The following is a 22596-nucleotide window of genomic DNA, read 5'->3' as shown; positions in this document are numbered from 1 at the left end:
AAACCTTTTGAAGTGCAGCATTTCATACACAGTAGTTACTGTTTGACCTCTATTTGGACAAAATAAATGCAGGTATGAATGACCTGAATCCATGTTTTCATCTATGCATAAAGCATGTAATGATGCCTACCACTCAGTTGATATTTGGAGATTAAAAAAAAAATCCCAAATCAGCAAAATATACTTGGAGGTGCCTAAAATAAGCAAGTAAGTTATTTCGTTTTTGGTTGTTTTTTTTTTTTTTTTTTGGAGGCATTATTATACTTGATAAATAAAGTGACTTAAATACTCTCCATCCATTTCCTATTCTGCATACCCACATATGGGTCGCTGGCGTGCTGGAGCTGTCTCCGGGAAGTAGGCGGGGTACAACCTGAAATTGTTGCCAGCCAATTGCAAGGCACACGTAGATGGACGTTTAAACATTTGTGCTCACAATCACACCTGGGGAAAATCAGGAACAGGGGTGCCAAACATTTTTTGTCCCAAGATCTATTTTTCGATTTCCCGCGATCGACCCGTGTGAGCACGCACTTAAACGCGGATGCCCTGATGAGCAATAGCAATAACGGCGCCTAAATTAATTAAAGTAGACACTAAAATGTATGAGTTGTTGAAAAGCAAATGACTGCCTACCTTAGTAGAGACCCACTTCTGACACCATGTGTCGCTTTGTGCAAGCAGGTTCGTTCAATAATACAACTTCTGGAAGGAGTCGAGTTTCTTTATTTTGGACGACCGACATGTTCAGAAACACTGTGTCCAACTTGACGGACTTCTGAACACTGCGCATGCTCCGTATATGCTATGCTCTGTGTGCTGTGGGCAGGCATCGCTAGTCGAACAAGCAAATACGATTTGCTCATATCATTACAACGCGGAGACAAGGGACGCATTTTTGCAGCGTGTTGACGATCGTAGCTCACGTGGACCGTTTGAAAATGCTTCTCTCGGCCCTAGGTAAATTGTACATGAAACAAACTCTGAATGAGAATAGTAAGAACAATAAAAGATATAGCTCAACCGCTCTAATCGCAAGATGCAATTCCAGACTGCTGAGCGCGAAAAACTTCCGGTGATGCAGGCCACGGTCATTATTAAAAATGTTTTCCTATTATTGTCATGTAACCATTTTACAAACACAGTCTGATATTTTAAATGAAATCGGAAACTTCTTTAAAAATAGATTTTCATATCAGCAAACTCCTTTCACGACCAAACAGTTTTTTCCCCCAGAAAATTATGGAAAAAGTGTGTGTGATGCAGAATGAGGGCCATGTGAGGGTCTCATTACTGATGTTCGTGTGTGGCCCCCTCCAGCATTTTATCCTAGTTGCCCATCGCTCCACTTCAGTTAGAGTTAAAATACAAAACACTTTGACTTGCAGTCTATTAAGTGTTCACGATGACTACTTTCGGTCAAACAAGTGTGGCATAGCTAGCTTATCTATAAACTATATTAAAAATAAACATGCACATATTTAGAAATAAAGCCAACCGACCGACTGAAATTAAGCAGTTTTTGCTTCAGTTTCTGTTTGGCTGTGTTGATACACAAAACACATTTGCTCTTTTAGACATCTGCTTTTGTTTTTGATTGTTATTTATTTATTTTTTTGCTGCAATGGAAGAGCCAAGTCAATGGCACGAAATATACCGGAATCAAATATATCTGAAGGTTAGTCAAGTACATAAATGAAAACATGGCAGGCGATATGGCCACTTTTCAGTATTTTTTTTATTATCATTGTCTTCATAATGCAGGTTGGGAAAATAAAGAGAAGCATCATGACAGAAAAGAGATGCTGCAGCAGCTACAAATGCACAAAAGAAAGACATAGGAACATTTTGCTTAGGGCAGACCTCAGATCGGGGTGCATGAAAACAAAATTAAACAAAAATAAAATAAAAACATTAAAATACTCTGAAACAAACCAACAAAATAAACTTAAGCAACAAAATGAAATGAAGAAAATAAAGTGAATATAAAAAAACAACAAGCTCATGTAACACATGTAAAAATAAACCAAAATCTAAACTTAAAATAAAAACAAACAAAAAACAAAATATAACAATATAAAAAAACAACATACATCTTAAAACAAAAATAAAACTAGTAAACTACCACAAAATAGAATGAAACAAAACGTGAAATGCAAAGTAATATCTTAAAATAATAATCTCTCTTAAAATAAAACTAAAAGAAATAAAATCAAAAATAAAACCAAACAAACAAAATACAACAAAATAAATCAACATAAAATAAACATTAAAAACAAATTAAAATAAAACAACTAGATTAAACAAAAGAGAAAACAAAATCAAACACAAAACCAAACAAAAAACAATAAACCATCCATCCATTTTCCAAACCGCTCGATCCTCACTAGGGTCGCGGGGGGTGCTGGAGCCTATCCCAGCAGTCTTCGGGCAGTAGGCGGGGGACACCCTGAATCAGTTGCCAGCCAATCGCAGGACATACAGAGACGAACAACCATCCACGCCCACACTAACACCGAGGGACAATTTAGAGCGTCCAATCAGCCTGCCATGCATGTTTTTGGAATGTGGAAGGAAACCGGACCACCCCGAGAAAACCCACGCATGCCGGGGAGAACATGCAAACTCCACACAGGGAGGCCCGAGCTGGAATCGAACCCGGTACCTTTGCACTGTGAAGCCGACGTGCTAACCACTGGATTACCGGGCCGCCCACAAAAGATACAATAAACAATAAAGAAAACAAAAAAAATACTAAAACTAATAATAAAATACTAAAACAAAATAATAAAAGTAAAATAAAACTAAACAAAATAAAACCAAAGAAACCAAACAAAACAGAAAGCAAAATTAGACAAAATGAAATCTATTTTTAAATAGAGGAAAAAAGTAATTCAATTTGCTCATAAATAAATGTAATTGACTGCTGGGGGAAAAAGTTGACCATTTAAATTATTTATCATTCCTGACTTTACAAATAATATATCCACATTTGGCTTTTTTGTTTTTCTTTTTTGTAACACAATTTAAAACGGTCAGGGGATTTAAAAATGCTTTTCAGTAAAATGCATTTTATGTCAATCATACACTCAATAAAAAATATCAAAAATAAAAAAAAAACAAAGAAAATAAAAATACTGTAAATTCTAAAATTGACTTCATGGGAGACAAAATATGATTTTTTTGTCATTTGAATTACTTGAGGCAATGCATTAAGATTATTATTATTGTTCATTTTTTAATGTTCTTCCATATAATGAAATGTGTGTTGATTCAGTTTTAAAAAATAAAAAATAAAATAGACACACATACACACGCTCTCTCTCTTTCTGTCTCTCTCGCTCTCTCTCGCTCTCAATGACTTACATGTATTATTATTTTTTAAAGACAAGAAACCCTACGTGAATTTCCTCATTTGATCCCATAAAAGTTGTATTTACAATCACACTGTGTGACAGCTCATTGGACCTCCACAGGTCGTTAATATTTGAAAATAATGATTAAAATAGAAAAAAAGAGACATGTTTTGTTTTTGTTTTTTTGCTTTTTTTTTGGAAGGGGTGGAGGGACAATTAACGGGCCTTAAAGGAGACATATTATGCATTTCCCCCACAATTTTAAATGGGTCTCAGGTGTATCCCAAGAATGGAGAATTCTCAGCTTTTTACAAAATATTTAATGACAGATTATTACAGCAAATTTTTATAGTACATTTCTTGCCATGCTATGTTGACACTTAAAACTGCTGATATATAAAAGTAAACTAAATCCAATCCTGATCTCAATAAGCTGAGTCAAAATAATTAACCCAACCTTAGATAAAATGAATCCAACCAACTCAAAATTCAAAGCTCCCCAGCGAGCAGATTCGGAAACAACCCAGCATTTTTTTATGTGTAAGAAGCTAATGTGTGCTAATGCTAATTTGCTACATCATTGGTGGAGATATTTGATGTTGGGGTGATTAATATGCAAATTAGCCCCTTTGTGACATCACAGTGGGGCAGACGTGCTTTAAGGTCTCGCTCAGGCAGATTTTTGAAAATAGGCTGATCATTAAGATTCATTCGATCGTTTAATTTCACACTTGATGGGTGGACAGGCACTCCAGAGACCCAACTCTTTGTATCCAACCATTAAAAAGTCAAATATGACCACAATATGTCCCCTTTAAGCAAAAACAAACGTAAAAGTGGAAGTAAATATCTTCTGAGAGCAAAGGTGGTGGGGAAAAGCAAGGCAGAAATAAATAAAATGAGTAACAACAACAACAACAACACCAACAACAAAGTATCTCTAATTAAAGCTGGATGGGGTCCCTGAGGGGACAAAAGGACAAGCAGTCCACAACCCGTCCTTGCCTGCCACAAAGCGACCGGAAGTGGGTGATGGGGGCCTCGCGTAAGTGCTTATACATGAATTGGCCCCTACCTCCTCGCCCCGCCCCTCACCCGGTCCCTTCCAAAAAGTCCCATCACGAGAGGAAACGATGGTGTGGAGTGGCATGTTTGTATGTTTAAGTACACGTATGTACACGTATGTAAGGGAAAAGGGAAGGGAGAGAGGAGATGGTCGGTCGAGCCAATTGGTGGCTGCTTTTGACGTTCCAGTCGGGGTTCAGGTGAGGTAGAGGGGCTTGTCCCTGCCTATCATGCTGCTGCTGCTGCTGCAAAAGATATCATAAGCAAAATAATTGACCAGTGAACACAAACGGAAACAGGACAAGTTTCAAGAACACACAAGCAAGAAAAAAAGGGATTTTTGATTTTCCACTAATTTACAAGAATACATTTTTGATTCTCTGTGTAGACTGACTCATATTACTGCGGTTTACTATTGAGAGGCTGAAATTCTCTCTGAACATCTGCATTTCTGTGCTACACAGCCCTCAGGTGCACACCAGAAGGAGCCGTCCAATGCCCAGTGAATTGAAGGATAAAAGTGCCGAAAAACATGAATTTATTTACAGTCTATTTAATTATCTCATTACTGTATGTTTTTATAAAGTACCATATTAAAGAGTACCATTATATATATATATATATATATATATATATATATATATAAAAATCCTCATCTCACCCTTCGGGTGGTGTCCGTCCCTCATTCAGCTCGGGTCCTCTACCAGAGGCCAGGAAGCTTGAGGGTTCTGCGCAGTATCCTTGCTGTTCCCAGCACTGCACATTTCTGGACTGAGATGTCCGATGTTGTTCCCGGGATCTGTTGCAACCACTCATCTAGTTTGGGGGTCACTGCCCCGAGTGCTCCGACCACCACAGGCACGACTGTCACCTTTACCTTCCAGGCTCTCTCCAGCTCCTCTCTGAGCCCTTGGTATTTCTCGAGTTTCTCATGTTCCTTCTTCCTGATGTTTCCATCACTTGGGACTGCTACATCCACTATATATATATATATATATATATATATATATATATATATATATATATATATATATATATATATATATATATATATATATATATATATATATATATATATATATATATATATATACACATACACACACACACACGCAGTATTGCAAACCTTTTGTTTAAGGTGCGAACAGATTTAATATAAATTTAATAGGGTAAGGGCAATTATGAACCCCATCAATTATATATATATTTGATATTCACTATTTTCTCTCCATCACCCGTGAATAGCAGGGGAAAACACAGTGTTCCCCCTGTTTATATGAGAACACTTTTGATTTAACCCTGGAGAACCCACGGGGTCAAATTTGACCCCTATAAATTCTGCTACTCAAATGCTGCCCTTAAATCCCAAAGGGTCAGATTTGGCCCTAATCCGAAATTAGGATTAAAGCATTGAATATTTGAAAAAACAAATTATGTTATTCAGTGAACATATAGCAGCCATTTAATGTATAATTGATCATTTTCCAAAGAAGAAAAAGGTTCTTGGGTTCTCCAGGGCTACGTAGGTCAAGTTAGTAGAAAAACTACAAATGATAATCAGAATAAAAATTTAGGATGTCACCCTCACAGCAAACGCTGCATCCTCCCAAAGTGTTCCGTCCATTTTCACTTACCTGCAGTGGTTGCCGCACTCCCGATTGCAGTATTCTCCATCCCATTCGTGGCCCGGAGGAACTCCCGGACCCGGACCCCCGGACCCTCCTGGAGACTGGGGTCCCCCAATGCTCTTCTGATACTCGGACTGGAGGTGGGGAAAGCCCTAAAGAAGGAGGAACTTGCTGAATGAGAAACATTTTAGGTCGAACCAGTTGGCTCAAATTCGCAGATTTTTTTGGTGCTGCTTTATTTTTCTTTACACACTACAACATGAAACAAAGATAATGACATTCAAACATTGCCGCTCCCCCAAATTGGTCAAATTTTGCAGATTTTTCTCTCAACACAAATATTATCGGACAAAGTATTGTAATCTACCCGTAATTCTTTTTTTTTGTTTTTTGTTAAAGGACCCAAATATATATTTTTAAAATCAATCAGGCAGTTAATTGGAAAAATCCATTATGTCACGCTGAAGTTTTATGAACGTCCAAAGAAGAAGAGAATGCTACCTGCTGGCCAGGAGGCGGGGAGTGAAGGGAGGCCTGAAGGCCCATCTGGTGAGAGATGATTGGCTGGGACTGGACCTGCTGCATGCGGATTGGCTGGTTGAGCAGCGAGCTCTGGTGCAGGGACAGCTGCTGGTGGGGGTGGAGCGGCGGGCTGATTTGGAAGGAGGAGGGCGGAGAGGCACTAATGCTGGGCAGCATCTGCGATTGGCTGAGCGTCTGCGAGAGGGCGTGGCGGGGGGCGTGGCCGGCGTAGCTCTGCAGGTCGGCGAGGGGGAAAGCCCCCGGTCCCAGGTAAGGGGACGAAGGCTGGGGAGAGGGCGGCACGCTGTACAGAGAGGGGTTGGCGGGCAGCATGTGAGGAGACGCTTGGCTTGTTTGGGCACTTTTGGGCTCCACGGGGTCGTTGTAGGTCTGCGGAGGACAACAACAACACTTGGAATTGCTTGCTTTCATTCATCAGAAGTGCAACATGAAATCTGGTCAGCACATCTACAGTAAGAGCACTGACGAAAAAGTCTCAAGAATGCATGATCGAAAATTTTCATTTGATTTTTGGGTCATTTTGACAATTTTCAGACGTTCTTCATAGGCAAACTCATCCAAAATTTGTCTGCTTGCTGCAAAATTTGGATTGATAAGATTTTGAAATTTGTCATTACATGTTGGCGGGGTATGGAAGTTGATTTGGATGATTCACCACAGAATATGAAACCAGCATTGTTTCCACGACAGTTGATTTACCCCCAACCCATTTCACATGTTCTAGGGGCCTTTTTAGTTTCTAAGTAGAATCGGAAAGGTTTTGTACAAACGCTGACTATTACTCTGGTTGGATGTTTTCTTTGGTGTCGTTAATTGTTCATTTGTACAATAAAAAGTTGATTGACAAAAACATGCCTGTTTCATTGTGTCAGCAGATGCTACAGTATATTGTCTTCTCACTGCTCCATCAGGGCTTCTGTTTTTTTTTCTGATGGCTGTTCATAGTACTTGTGCTTTTCTCATATTTGAGGACAGATTTGCAAATTTTGCAAGTGACTGTGAAACTGGCCTCATTTTAGTAAAAATATTTCCACAAGCTTGAAGCAGCGCAGTCTGTCCTGTAAATGAGTGCATTGTCTTGACTTGACTCGCTCCATGTGAGCCAAAACTGTCCTCGTGTTGTGATATTGTAACAGCAAAGTTTCAATGGTGTGAAACACGCCAGCGTGAGGCGGCGTGCCAGCATAAGGCAACTAAGCGCGACCAGCAGTACGCTCCATTGTTCCAACAAACAATCACATCTCTCTGCCAGCGCTAGTGCTGTTCACTCCTTTTTTTCTCCTTTCTATATATACACAAAAACTAAACATACAACACCCACATTCGCTCACTGAATGAAACATTATTAACACTGTAATATATTTACTTCGCAATTGTGTGCCTGGTAATGGAGTGAAATATGCTTGCAATCCAGAGATGTATGTTCAAGTACTTAAATCATAAAACATTTAATTTGGTCATTTTTGCTGAAGTAATGTAGTTAAATATGGTCCATGAAGGAGTGATACTGTATCACCGAAATTTATGTATAGAATACTAGGTACAATTAAATGTATCCATCTACATTTTGCCACAAATTCACATTCATATACTGTGTGTGTGTGTGTATGTATATATATATATATATATATATATATATATATATATATATATATATATATATATATATATACACACATACACACATATATATACACATACACACACACACACAGAGAGTATATATGTATATTTGTATGACTAATGCCCAAATAATGTAGCAGGTCTCAACAATGTAAAAAACATATACAGTATATAAATAAGCAAATAAATAATAAATATAAAACAATCATTTGTTTTAAGTGGTCTTAAAAAACTTTAAAAATAAAATAAAAATAGAATAAAAAATAATAAGACAAATATTTAAATTGCTGCATACAGCATAATTTTCTATAATTGGCTTTTGGAAAAGCTGCATTAAAAATGTCATTTTTTGTTTCCAAACATTCAATCAAAAATAAAACTGAATTAAAAATGTACAATTGTATCAAATTTTACAGTCTTACCAATTGCTGTTATTTTACCATAACAATACCAGATATATTTTTATAATGAACAAGAATATTAAATACAATTCGCAATAAGGGCTAATAAAGAATCTCAATTATTTTGAGATGTAGATTTCCTCATCCATAAGCCTTGTTTGTTTCAAAACATTTTCATGATATGAAAGGTACAACAAATTTGTGTGATCCAAAGAAAGATAGATAAGATAGCTAGGTATTGATAAAAAGCTGGAATGAATGAACACCTCAACTCTATAAACACACACGCAAACGTGTGTCAAGTCTTATCTCTTCCTTCAAACCTTTTATATGTGCGTGTGTGTGTGTGTGTGTGTGTGTGTGTGCGTGTGTGTGTGTGTGTGTGTGTGTGTGTGTGACATCCAAGCGCTCCTTCTCATTAAATGTCAAACGGGGTAGAGTGATCTACACCCCCGACTCTCTTCCCTCGGAATAATCAATGCAAAGGGATGAAGGAATGGATGGATGGAGGGATGGAGAGGTGATCGCAGAGCCAAATGGAAAATGAAATAGTGAACTAAGAAATATGGCGGCAGGAATTTTTACTTAAAAGAGGATCGGTCATTCAATCGATTTCCGATTCACCCGAGGAAAATCATCCAAGGCTCAGAGTCATTTTTTAACCGGTAATGGTGAAAATATTTTTTTTTAATCTAGTTTCTTCAAGTCAGAAAGTAGTTAGCGACATTTGTTGACGAAACATAAAAAAAGAAAAAGGCAACAGGTGCACGGCGAGGATGCGCAGTCACAATTACCGCCACATCCACTTACAGTCAAAAGACTCCTTTCAATCATCTCGCTGTCTGATTGGCTGACAAAGTTTTTATTTTTGACTGGCAATCTTCTTAATGTATAGCGTCAATCAAGGCGTAATTGAGCTTCGACAAGCGGCTTTGAGCCGAAAGCTCAAAGCCCACTGTCAAGAGGCTGATGAATGAACTATTCATGCCTCAATCAAGGTGCTTGTTTCGAGAAGAGGAAACGAGGTGCGGCGCGGACGGGTGGGGCTTAGTATGGAAATGTTAGTTGGAGTCGCCTTTGGAAAGAAAACAATGCAGGAGGAATGATTGCGCTTCGGGAGACAAGGTCTGAAAATGTTTCATGAGGAAGCCACACGTGCAAACGCAGATTTAAAAAAAAAGTATTCTGATGCGTGGCATGCTACTATTTTTGAAATCATAAAAAAATTGAAAATCTTCCCTTCCATATCTATCTATCTATCTATCTATCTATCTATCTATCTATCTATCTATCTATCTATCTATCTATCTATCTATCTATCTATCTATCTATCTATCTATCTATCTATCTATCTATCTATCTATTCTACATCTTCCTTTAATTACTTTGCTGCTGTGAATTGGGAATTTCTCCATTGCGAGACTAATAAAGGTTTTCTTAATCTTATGTGTGTGTGTGTGTGTGCGTATGATAAATATGTATATTGGTATATTGATGTGCTATTTATCATTGACTGTATTTTGTCAGGATATTATATAAATAAATCACTCTATATATACTATAACTTGATAAGTTATAACTACCAGTATTCGTTTAGAAAATGACAGAACAAAATGACTTATCTAGAGAAGTAGTTTTTGTATTTGTTGATGTTCATGATTTTAATGGATTACTTATTTGCATCATTGTGTGTGGAAAAATGGAGAAAGCCAGCCTTGTTTTCTAGACTCAAGTGAAGTATGGCAGGCAGTTCACACAAGTACAAACACCTCAGTGCAGCAAATGCTTGCGCTTCCTTCTCATGGTCTAATTTATCATCCTTTATATCACTGCTGACCCATGTATATCAAAGACATGACCTCCAGATACACATGCATGTACACACACACACACACCCTCACACACACACACACACACACACACACACACAAACACCCGAAGTTTCCTATCCCAAGACATACGCTCACACTTAAGGATGTCACGGACCAGACGAGTCCTGAATCATCTTTTGACTTTGCCACTTCCTCCTTCCTTTCTTCCTTCCTTCCTTCCTTCCTTCCTTCCTTCCTTCCACTTTCCCCACCTCTCTCCCTCCTCCCATTTGGGAAATTTCAGGGAAAATAGCCAAGAGCCAGATTGGAGGTTGGCTGCCTCTTTGCATTACCAGCAAAGATAAATATTCCCAGGATGACTCCCATTACCCGGAGGATGTTTATGTGTGTACATGCTAACCCTAAGCCCTCCTCCTCTGCTCTTCCTCCCAAAAAGAGAGAGAGAGAGAGACCCACACCCACTCACACGTTGTCTACATGAAAGCCTCAACATACGATGGACAGAAAAAAAAAAAAAAGCAAAGGCTCACACCGTAAGACAGGTGTGGGCAAATCGGGTCCTCGAGGGCCGCTGTCCTGCACCGTTTGAGATGTCCGCCCTCTTCCAACAAACTTCTGTGGAGCTTGCCGATGCGCTTTTATGTCACCCGTCTTTTGAAATAAGACTTACTATACTTACTGTACAACATTCAACGAACAAAAATGGTGGCCCAATAGGCCAAATAGACCAAAAAAAAACAATTCAATCATGACCCTAAAATTGAAAACTTAGGGTCAAAAACAGACGCATGTCGCCAGTTGTGGGGTGGGGTGGGGGGTGTGCACTTTTGCAACCACATGATCCCAGTGGTTGAGTTTTGCTTCCCCCCCGGTTTAAACTCCTCCTCTCCTTTCTTTGTTTCCCAATCAAGTTGTCTTTGTTACCAGGAATAAGTTGGAAATGATGAAACAGTCCCTCGAAGTACGAAAACGAGGATCCGATTGTACGCGCACCACAGCGCAGATGACCTGAGTGTGAAAAGAGAGTTTGAATCCTTGGTCCATTCCGTGGCCTTTCAGGAGGCGATTATAAAAAAAAAAAAAAATCACCTTCATACCGCATGAGAAGACGGGAGCAGCTCGCCCACGCGCGGTTCTCACGCTGCCTCGCCGTATACGTTGACTCGCGAGCGCAACACGGCGACGCCACGTGCGGCATCCCAAGAATGGTCATAAAGGAGACGCCCAAGTGCTGATGAATGCGCGCCACAAGCCCACAAACCCGAGTACGCCACAAACAATTTGCCTTTGCCGTCAGTCAGATATGTCAGAAAACAGGTCAGGGTTCAGGTTGGTTGACATGCTAAAGCAAACCAAAAAAAAAAAGAGATACACAATACAAAAGTTGGAGTGTCCCAAAAGTGTCCCAAAATTGGAGGCCGATTTTTGATTGTGCTGCAATTTGACGATTTTTTTATTTTTTTCTTAAAACATTTCTTGAGTCAAGTCAAGTCAAGAGTATTTCTGGAGCACTTTCAAACAGCCATCGCCGCATACAAAGTGCTGTACATGGAGCGATCGAACATACACAATAAACAGTAAGACGGCGGCCCGGTAGTCCAGTGGTTAGCACATCGGCTTCACAGTGCAGAGGTACCGGGTTCGATTCCAGCTCCGGCCTCCCTGTGTGGAGTTTGCATGTTCTCCCCGGGCCTGCGTGGGTTTTCTCCAGGTGCTCCGGTTTCCTCCCACATTCCAAAAACATGCGTGGCAGGCTGATTGAACACTCTAAATTGTCCCTAGGTGTGAGTGTGAGCGTGGATGGTTGTTCGTCTCTGTGTGCCCTGCGATTGGCTGGCAACCGATTCAGGGTGTCCCCCGCCTACTGCCCGAAGACAGCTGGGATGGGCTCCAGCACCCCCCGCGACCCTGGTGAGGATCAAGCGGCTCGGAAGATGAATGAATGAATGAATGAATGAATAAACAGTAAGACGAATCGGTAATAAAGGCGGTAGAAAGCACCAAGCAGTAAAATCAAGAACAAATCTAAGTCATGCTGAGTCGAACGCCAAAGAATACAAGTGAGTCGTATCAATGTGTCACGTCTGTTGCAACTGGAGCAAACGATGACTTGCCTAGCTTGCGTCACAGACTCTAATTTCTAGCTTTAATTTTATTTTGAAACAAACAAATCAAGTCAAGTCAAGAGTATTTCTCGAGCACTTTCAAACAGCCATCGCTGCATACAAAGTGCTGTACATGGAGCAATTTAACATGCACAATAAACAGTAAGACAAATCGGTAATAAAGGCGGTAGAAAGCACCAAGCAGTAAAATCAAGAACAAATGTGTTTGGAATGAACAAAACGACGCTGTCACGTGAGGAGCAGAATCAGGACCCAGAAGCAGACATGACACGCGAGTAAAAGTCTTTGGCGATGAAAATATAACAAAGTAACTACAGAGAGCGGGGCTAGATGCAGAAGACACGGAAGAGAGCCGACGCTCGGCTCGAAAGCCCGTCGCACTGACAACGTGTCACTGACTAATCCAATTTTAAATACTGGAAGACAGAATTAAAGGGAAAATAATAAAGGACCGTCGCAACTGCAAAGTGATTGACACATCAAGCAACAACCAGGCACAACATGCATATTAAATCCACCATTTTTCTTTCCCTTTGGAGTCAAAAGTTGCTTTTATTTTTATTTTTTTGCAAAATACTGGTCTGGCTTGCGTACCACAACAACAACAAAACTCTCCATTATTTGTTATTGTTGTTGTTGTTTGCATGCTGCATCTTGATCCATCAGCCGCAGTGGCTGACGTGCATGCAGCAAACGCACGGCATCAAACGGAGGTGAGCCGAGATCTCGGTGATGAGACCGACCCCCCCCCCCCCCCAAAAAAACGAGACGGTGCTGCCTGCCCCGAAGCTCATCCCGAGATTACACCTGATTGGCCGAGGCGGTCGCAGCAATTATTTCAATTCCCTTCAGATTTGTATCGTCAAATGGAGAGGCCCGAGCGACGCGACTTCCTTCCTCCGCGACAACTTCCAAGGGGACTCGCAGGAAATGGGAATCAGATGGCGATTAGAACGTGGCGAGGGCCCTTCGGAAGGCCTGCGGTTGCACCTCGCGGGCGCCGGTGACCTGCGGACATGGGGGAAATCCGCCCAATGCGGCGAAAACGCCTTCTACAAAAGAACTCATCTTCGTATTGGCCTTTTTTGTATTGACTTAGATTTGTCCTTGATTTTACTGCTTGGTGCTTTCTACCGCCTTTATTACCGATTTGTCTTACTGTTTATTGTGCATGTTAAATTGCTCCATGTACAGCACTTTGTATGCAGCGATGGCTGTTTGAAAGTGCTCGAAAAATACTCTTGACTTGACTTGACCTTTTTTGGACATGAGTGTCCTCAATGTCTTGATGGAAACATATTGTTGTTTGTAAAGATGAATTGACATTTCGCTTGATTTCAATTCACCTGCAAATAGCGTCAAGGGTCCACCGTGCCTCCGAAACGCTTTACCTCGTCTCTCCTTACATTCCGTATCATGGAATGCTTTCAGTGAGTGATCCTGACAGGAGTAAATAAAGATGAATGGGCCCTAATTCCAAACTCTTGGGATTCTTCAAGTGTTCAACCCCCCCAGCGCCCCCCCACCCCACCCCCCAGTGGCGTGAAAACCCAAGCGAGGCGGTTGGCCCAAGAGCGCTAAATGATGAAACGTGTCGGAACAAGACAGATATTTTTGAGCAGCGCATTTTTTTTCCTCCTCTGTTGGAGACGAACGGCTGACTGTTTGGACCAAACACACACACACACACACACACACACACACACACACACACACACACACACACACACACACACACACTGTTACCTTGGAAACGAGACTGGCTCTGTAGGCAGCCAAGGCTTTCAGGTACTCCTTTTTAGCTGCCTCTGTTTTCCTCTTGTAGTTCTGGGAGAACAAACAACAACAAGAATGACAGCTGATTACAAAATGAGCACACATCACAAGGTCAACACACTTAACGGGTGTTACTTATGTATCACAATGCTACATTTGGTTGAATGAGTATGCTATCCTGTTAACAAACTAGCCAGATAACACCTGATGACTGAGGCTTTAACTGACTAACCAACTTGCCAAATAACTAGCTCATTAAACCAACTGGTTTGACATCTTACTCACCAACTGACCCGCAGAGTCATCTACTGGTAGTAACTCACTGACTAGTCTCCGAACTCACGAGACTATTCCCTATCTGACTACCTAATTGGCCGACTGGGTAATTAACCTACTTGTCAAAGGTTGAACTACTTAACTAAATAAATACCTGTACATAAATTGGTTGAGGGGCTGAGGGAGTGGCTTGACAGATTTCTGACTGGGTGATAGCACCCCGTAGCTCGGGTGTAGCGCTGGGGATGCTCCGTACACAAAGATTCTCTTCCAACACTGGTGCTCTCGTGTGATCTCACATGACTTCACATACACAAAGAAGACTAGAGTCTTCCGACTCTGTGCTGATAGTTGCCAAATATTTCTAAACAGGACTGGTGACGGGAACCTTCAGCCTTAAAAGTTGACAACCTCGGCAAGGAACTAGTTACAGACTCCTGAGTCCACGTTTAGTAAAATAACAAATTTAAATTAAAAAAAAGGGAATGAAATGAATGTTCCATTTTTGTTGCTTTTTTTCACCCAAAATATGATCCGAAAGTACATAAACACACATTAAAAAACATGTCACCTCGCCATTTAGTTTTTTTTTTTTTTTTTTAATCCACTTCAATCCATGTCACCTTGGGGGCTCCGTACCACCTGTAGACGGCTTGGCTAGCCTCCAGTAGTACCGCGAACCGATTAAGAGAAGGTACGTAGTTCAGAAAATGGATGAACATCCAGTCGGCTATTACTGGTACTCTTTTTTTTTTATTTACCGGCGCATCCTTATTCGTCAGTCAAAGTGCTTCTTTGATTGGCTGCATTCTGTCACTTCACAGTTTGTGGAGTCAGCAAGCTCAGTAGAACTCGACTTCGCTCACGCACATGAAGATTTTGCTCGAACATACTAAAAACTGCTCAGGTAACTAGCTAACTGACTCAGTATCTGATGACATAACTCTTCAAAGTTCCTCACCCCTACCATGTAGTATGTAAAATGATTTACATAATGTTAACAATGGATGCAAATCAAAAGATGTTTTGATCAGATTTGCACCTAAATCTCATTTTTTTCAGTGTGGTTTCATGAAGTGAAGTTGTCATGGCTAAAGAGTGTTCCTTCTCCAGAGCGCTGTGTTCGGCGGGTGGGGGGGTATTTTCTTTCCAGGAGGTGGTCTCGAATAACCATTAAGCATTCATGCGCTACGACAGCACATGTCGCGTCGGCTGTCAGCCACTACTAACAGAAACAAACACGTAGAGACACATTCGGCAAACCAGGTGGACACAATCTCCCGCCCAAATAGCTGATGTTTATCCTCTCACTCAGCTCTATTTACAAGATGACTCTTTACCTTTCACGACAGAAGACTATTAAGAAGATTTTTGGGAAGAAATTGAATTTAAACCTTCAATGGTTATCGCCGATTCCAAACATGCCGACTCGAATGAAATTATCTCAGGCTTGCATACTTAATACATTTTACATTTCTATTTTGACTGATTTATTTTTGACTGATTTTATTCAGCCATACGCACATGTGCATTTCCTGGTTCAGTATCATAGGGACAATGTTGTGGGTGTGTAATTCTAGTCTAATTTAGTGGTCTTGGACAGTGACGTAGCATCCAGGACATCTCTCATGCTGTGTTACCGCTAGCGTCAGCGCTAGCGTTACAGCTCAAAGTTGTTCATTAAAGTTAATAAGCAGGCATGATGTGTCTATTTATGCTTACCACAATGGCTAAGATGTAAATGACAGTTCAAAACCGTAGGTGGGCCGTAGGAGTGGAAAAAAAAAAGTTGGTGCAGCCACTTAAAATGAACGTCTCTAACGACTCCCAGCAGCTTTCGTTTCAAATTAATTTCAACATCGCTAACGATTTGCAAAGCGACGCTGACTTTCTGTTGAATAAATTACCCCTGCCTAAGGATGTGTAATCACCACAAAAAGAGTAGCTTCATTAGCTGATGTCGGGAGGTTGTGGGTCAGGGCGAATTAAAGCCGCAAGAGGCGAACGTACGCCACCGTCGCCGCCCCGACACAGAGGTGCGCCGCTGGAATTAGCCTCTTAATTGTAGCTTAATGAAATGCGCTTGTTTGATAAGCACTTAATTACAGGAGACAATAACGTTGCACCCTGCTGACAGCCAGCTGAGTGATGAGCCTTGGGCGTGAAGAAGAAACAATCTCAACGGACGATTAAAGCTGTGATGAACAGGCCCTCGCACACGTTTTTCCTTGGCCATCATCAAGTTTCACAGACAAAACACTTCTCCATTTGGAAAAAACCAAGAGAAAATCCACTTTTTCTCTCTCTCTCTCTCTCTCTCTCTCTCTCTCTCTCTCTCTCTCTCTCTCTCTCTCTCTCTCTCTCTCTCTCTCTCTCTCTCTCTCTCTCTCTCTCTCTCTCTCTCTCTCTCTCTCTCTCTCTCTCTCTCTCTCTCTCTCTCTCTCTCTCTCTCTCTCTCTCTCTCTCTCTCTCTCTCTCTGTATAGGAGTATGGTGTGCGTGTGTGTCTATGTACAGTATGTACATATACAGTATATACATACATATATATATATATATTAGAGCTGTCAAACGATTAAAATATTTAATCTAATTAAAAATGCAACTGTCATAATTAACTCAAATGGACAAAAAAATAATCGTGATTACTCACACATTTTTTATCGTTTCTGAATTTCCTTTTACATTTTTTGTCCTATTTTTCCCCATTTTAATGCTCTCATCAACATGGAATCATGAATCAGTTTTCTACGTGCCAAATGCAAATATTTACTGAAATAACAATTTTGATTTTCAATTTTACATGAACACTTGGAGCAGTTATTCACACATAATCTCTCACACAATATTACTGTCCATCAACAACAGTGAAAACAATATTTTGTCACACAACAGCTGCTTTAACAGCTTTTTTTTTATAAAATCAAAACAGAGCAATATAACATTATAAAGTGCACATCTAAGGTAAACTAGTACAGTACTCAGCCTATAGTAGATTTAAACCATGGTTGCATATTTTACATGCAAGTTTACTTTGAACACAGCAGTCTGTTTCTGTATGTTTGTTGAAGAATAACGAGACACCGACACCAGTGTTCATTATGTGCCGCTGTATTCAAAACTGCCCGCCGTACAAAAAAGCGCACGCACTTCTCCCGTGCTGCTGGGGCAAACCATTCTGAAAGGGGTGGGGGGGGGGTCACTCCCCCTAACACAGTCAGGCTATGTTGATTGTGTTGGTCCTTCTTGTGCGGAAGTCTCTCTACAGTTTTTGTGTAGACCTCATTTCGAATGACAACACTGGACACGTTTTCGCTAGGTCGCTACCACTGTCAGACAAACACAGAGAAGCTCCACCCGCTCTATTTATATGGACGCAGGACACTGTAACCTTCCACACAAAATAGTTCCAAACAAGTAACATCCGCTTGTGATGTGTGCCGCGTTAATCTCGCGAGAAAAAAATGAATCCCGTTAAAATTCATTTAAATTAATGCCAATAAAAACGCGCTAAACTGACAGCTCTAATATATATATTTATATATATATATATATAAATTCACGTCAATCGGTGACAGTGCTATTGGGGGATATTTTTTTCCCCGAAACATTGCAGTGGGTGCTCGTTAATCACTTTTGCAGGGCTGTGTTGGGTAACTCTGAAATGCAGACATTTTCACCAAGATTCACACACTTGCCAGACTGGTCAGTTTTTCGGCATGTTGATGCCCCCACAATCAGAGATAATAACATAAACAGAGAGAAGTACAAAGAATTTACAGAAAACAGATTTAGTAGGGAGACGTTTAAGATCTGCGTACTGTAATATCTAACCACAACCTTCACAAGACTTCACTTGCCACGGTCTTTCCTGTGCTTAAAAAAAACAGCAAAAACAAAACAAACCCCCCCAAAACATATCTTAATCTTAACCGAAAACAAAAGAAAATGGTTTAGTGGTTTCTGGGGCAGCTTTAAAATGACGTAACCTTGAGGACAAAAACAACCCAAATAATGCATTGATCTAGCAGCGCAAAAGCCTCTGGGAATTAATAAGATGAAAATATGGTGTTTTTAATAACAAAAAAGGCAAGTATAAACATAAACATGCTTAGAAGAAAACTCAAGGACAACACTGTCGACTATACAATCGCAAAGAGATAACGGCCACAACAAAGAAACTTTTGTCATGTTGAATGAAAATAACAGCGCACGACAGCTAATTGGAAAATGCTGTTAACACAGAGCCATTGACAGTGTCCTTGAACACACCATCCAGCTACATCAGGAGCGAATGGTACTGATTTAATTATTTACTCATTGTGTTTTACTTTATTACAGTACACATTATATCCTTCAAACAGTTTCCTGATGATTATTTGTGGGCCCTAGTGTTAGAACATCTGTGTTGTACAATATCAGAAGTAAACAGCAATGAATCCATCTAGCTATCAGGGGTGTGCACCTCTCCTATAATAGATAATTTGATACGTATTTCGATACATGGGGTGCGATACGATTCAAGGACGGCTTCATTTTAAAGTTGAACGATTCGATTTAGTTCAATTCAGGGGGATTTCGATTCGATTTGATATGGTACGGCTCATTTTGTTAACGGATGATGCAATGAGTTTCTTGTTGTCATTTTACATTAGGGGTTTTCCAACCCGATTCAAAATTGATTTTCTGATTCAAATTGCCGTTTTTTTTGGTTTCATCCCTATCTAATGCAAAATTGATTAAACAGTATGGGTCGTTAAAGTCAACCTTGGGGGACACCAAATTGAGCTTCCTACAGTAGCTCTCTGATGAGCATTGTTTCCTTCCTTAATTTCCCTCATGGAAGTAATGTCTATTTGTTCCTCTATCCTCTGTCTGTCTATTCATTTACCCATCTGTCTGCCTGCCTGCCTACCTACCCATCTACGGATTCAATAAAGATCATTTGTGGGCATTGGTTTTAGCTTTTACGGCTCATGCCATAATAATTTGTCATGTTGTTAATTTGCAACGCTGGACATAATTTTTTTATTCATTCGAATGATTTTACTAGTTAGCTCAAGAAAGAGAGCAATCACTGCAATGATGGACAAAGCAGTTTCTCGCCATAACAACGACATTAGCATGACGACGAAGTGACACGTTTGATGAAAGTGAGAAACGAGCAAACAAAATCGGGAAAAAAATTAAATGGCAGGTTTCCCCCCTTTTTTGTCCCTCTCTCTTCCGAGGTAACACCGTGAATGTTTTTGGAAGCATCCGGCATGTGGAACGGTTAAGCAAGGTGACAAACAATAACATTTCAGCAGATGTCCTTGAGACCAAACCAAGGACGTGGATGCAATTGCTAATCGCATATTCCCCCGGCGTGATCAAATCACCCAGCAACACATATAAATAAAAGGACAGGAAATGAGGGATTCACATTCAGGGGTGTCAGACGCCCAAATGAAGATTCATGGCTCGGAGAAGCGGTGGAGGCGGCAAAAATTAACTGCGAATAAAAGCGACAGACAGCCTCCAAAGTCCGGCACCTCGAGTGCGTTCAGTGGTATACAAACACACAGTCAACTTGAGGCCTTTTGTCAGTCAGGTGAGAGCTTTTACTCAAACTACAAATAACCTATTTGTGTCAAATCATCAGTTACGTTTTCGATAGGATTTCATCTCAGTGAGCATCAAATGGGTTTACTCAGACAACCTGTTTTTCATTTTGTTTTATTATGTAAGGCTTTTCAGACATGCCTTCTTGATACTTTTTTGTGGCTTTACTCATGAGAGTTATGTCAACTAAATTTTATGTGCTCAGGATTTCATGCTTTCAAAACAGCTCTATAGCAGCTCTATGCTTCAAGGGCTGAATTATGTTTTATGACGAATCATCAAAGTCCACTGCGATTTACCTAGAAATGGCCGAAATAACCATAGTATGGTTGCTTATAACCAGATGTCTTATCAAGCGTCAGTCTTGAGACTTTTTTGTGGGTCTACTCATATTGCATGGTTCAAATTTAGATCCAGGAGATTGCCGAAATGGCAAATTTTCAATGTGTTTTTTTTTTATTCAGACTTTTTTGTGGGTCTGCTAATGATCAACAAATGTTTGCTGTTCAAGAGCAACTAGAAATAATCAAAATAACCCAAAATTGGGCACCAATTAGTGGTTCAATTGATACCAAATTGAGAAAATTTCTTGGCAAAGTTTATTTTTGAAAGACCCTTGGAAAAAGCCAAAGTCCCCCTTGATATGGCCAATGCAAAGAAAAATAGTTGAGTCCATGTGCTTTGTGCCTTTTCGGGCATGTTTTCTTGAGACCTTTTTTGTGGATTTACAAGTCTACCAAAAATTTACATTGCTAAAAGGATACAAGTACTGGGTCTCTCCCCACCAGCAATGCCCACAATTGAAAAGCTTCACAATTTAGAGTCACCCGTTTGATTAGTATATATGGCTCAAATTTGATAGTAATCGGCCAAAATCTTTTGGCTAAGATTGTTATTGAAAGACCCCTTGAAAAATCTCCCATGATTTTCTCAGGTTCTTGAGACTTTTTTGTGGGTCTACTCATGATGGACAGTCCTACCAAATTCCAGGTTGCGAAATCAAACTAACTTTGAGGGCTGAATTTTCACAAATAATTACAAGGTGTTAATACCAAACGAATTTTGGGGCGGGGTCGTGTTAAACGGTTACATTTTCTGTTAGCGTTACATAGTGCCGCTTTATTGTTCCAAGAGAGCGTACCTGTTTCTGCTCCTCTCCGAGCCCGTCCCACATGGAAGCCACAATCTTGGATACATCACCAAACGTGGCGTTTGGATTCTGCCCCTTGATGGCCGCCTGGGTGTCCCTGAAAAATAGCGCATACGCGGACACGGGCTTGGTGGGTTCGTTGGGGTCCTTCTTCTTCTTTTTCTTCTGTGGTTTGGGCTTGGGCTTCATCATCTCAGAAGATGGCCGTTTTTCGCCGGTCATCTGGGAAAAAGCAAAAAAAACAAAGCGTTTAAAATCACAGTTTCAAAAAAAGCCTCCTCATCCACTATGTTCTGTTGAACTCTTAAGCGGAATACTGGCCTGGTGCTCAACCAGCATGACGCAATAAATACATTTAAAAAATTGGACATTTCTGGGCAAGAGGAATTTTAAATCACCTGCTGGATCTGCTCCAGCTTTGATGCTGGTCTCACAAGAGGAGTGGAGAGCGCAAATGGAATTACTTACCGATAGAGACAGCGAGAGAGATGCTAATCATTTTTATTCGCACACACGGAGAAGGGGAAATATTCCGGGATGGTTTGCTCTTCTAATGTCTAATAGTGTTAAGAGTGCCAAGCGCTCGTTTGCATCCCTCCATGTATGTGAAGCTCAGTGTGTTCTCTGACGAAAACAAAGCACATTCACTCATACATGTTGGCCAATAGGCAATTTATGACAACCACCTTACAATTTAGCACGCATGCAAAAAACAAATCAAATAAAAACCATCCTCCGGGATAGCCCGAGGTGCATTTCAAGATCATCATCTGGGCCCAATAATATATATTGATGGATTTGCATTATCCATCAATCCATTTTTCTTAGCTGGAGTCTATCCCAGCTTCTTTTGTTAGCAAAAGAAGCAGGAGAACAATTAGCATTGTTTGCCAAACTTCTAATGAGACAAATGGTGGACACCCATGACTGGTCGCCAGAGAGTCGCAGGACACAGCGCAGACAAACAACCATTCACACTCACATTCCATTGCAAGGCTAAATTCGAGTCTTCAATTAAGGAGCTTCTGTTTAGAGCAGTGGTTCCCAACAACTGTGCCGTGAGAGCTCTAATGGTGTGCCGCGGCAAATTATGAAATTTCACTTAGTTATTGAAAAAATAATAAATAATGTCTTTTGTCCCTCTATCTATGCCAGCAAATTATCGTGATAATAAATAAATAAATAAATCATGAAGACTTGAATAATCTTCTATTTGA

The 22596-nt window shown here is 40.4% G+C and overlaps 1 protein-coding gene across 2 annotated transcripts in view; it reads right to left on the bottom strand.

Moving 5' to 3' along the window:
- Nucleotides 1-1720: 1720 nt before the first annotated feature.
- The window catches only part of tox2 (TOX high mobility group box family member 2), a 112179-nt gene continuing 91303 nt past the window's right edge, over nt 1721-22596 (bottom strand). For both annotated transcript variants that reach the window (XM_052075842.1, XM_052075843.1), the window contains 5 exons: nt 21371-21601; nt 14321-14401; nt 6551-6961; nt 6056-6201; nt 1721-4666 (listed from right to left, as the gene is read on the bottom strand). In XM_052075842.1, coding sequence (XP_051931802.1) covers nt 4618-4666; nt 6056-6201; nt 6551-6961; nt 14321-14401; nt 21371-21601 — 918 coding nt within the window. In that variant the 3' untranslated portion in view covers nt 1721-4617. The remainder of the gene's footprint in view (nt 4667-6055; nt 6202-6550; nt 6962-14320; nt 14402-21370; nt 21602-22596) is intronic.

The sequence above is a fragment of the Hippocampus zosterae genome, chromosome 9 (genome assembly GCF_025434085.1).
Source record: "Hippocampus zosterae strain Florida chromosome 9, ASM2543408v3, whole genome shotgun sequence".
NCBI classification, from domain to species: Eukaryota; Metazoa; Chordata; class Actinopteri; order Syngnathiformes; family Syngnathidae; genus Hippocampus; species Hippocampus zosterae.
This window is presented reverse-complemented; position numbering and strand designations above follow the sequence as displayed.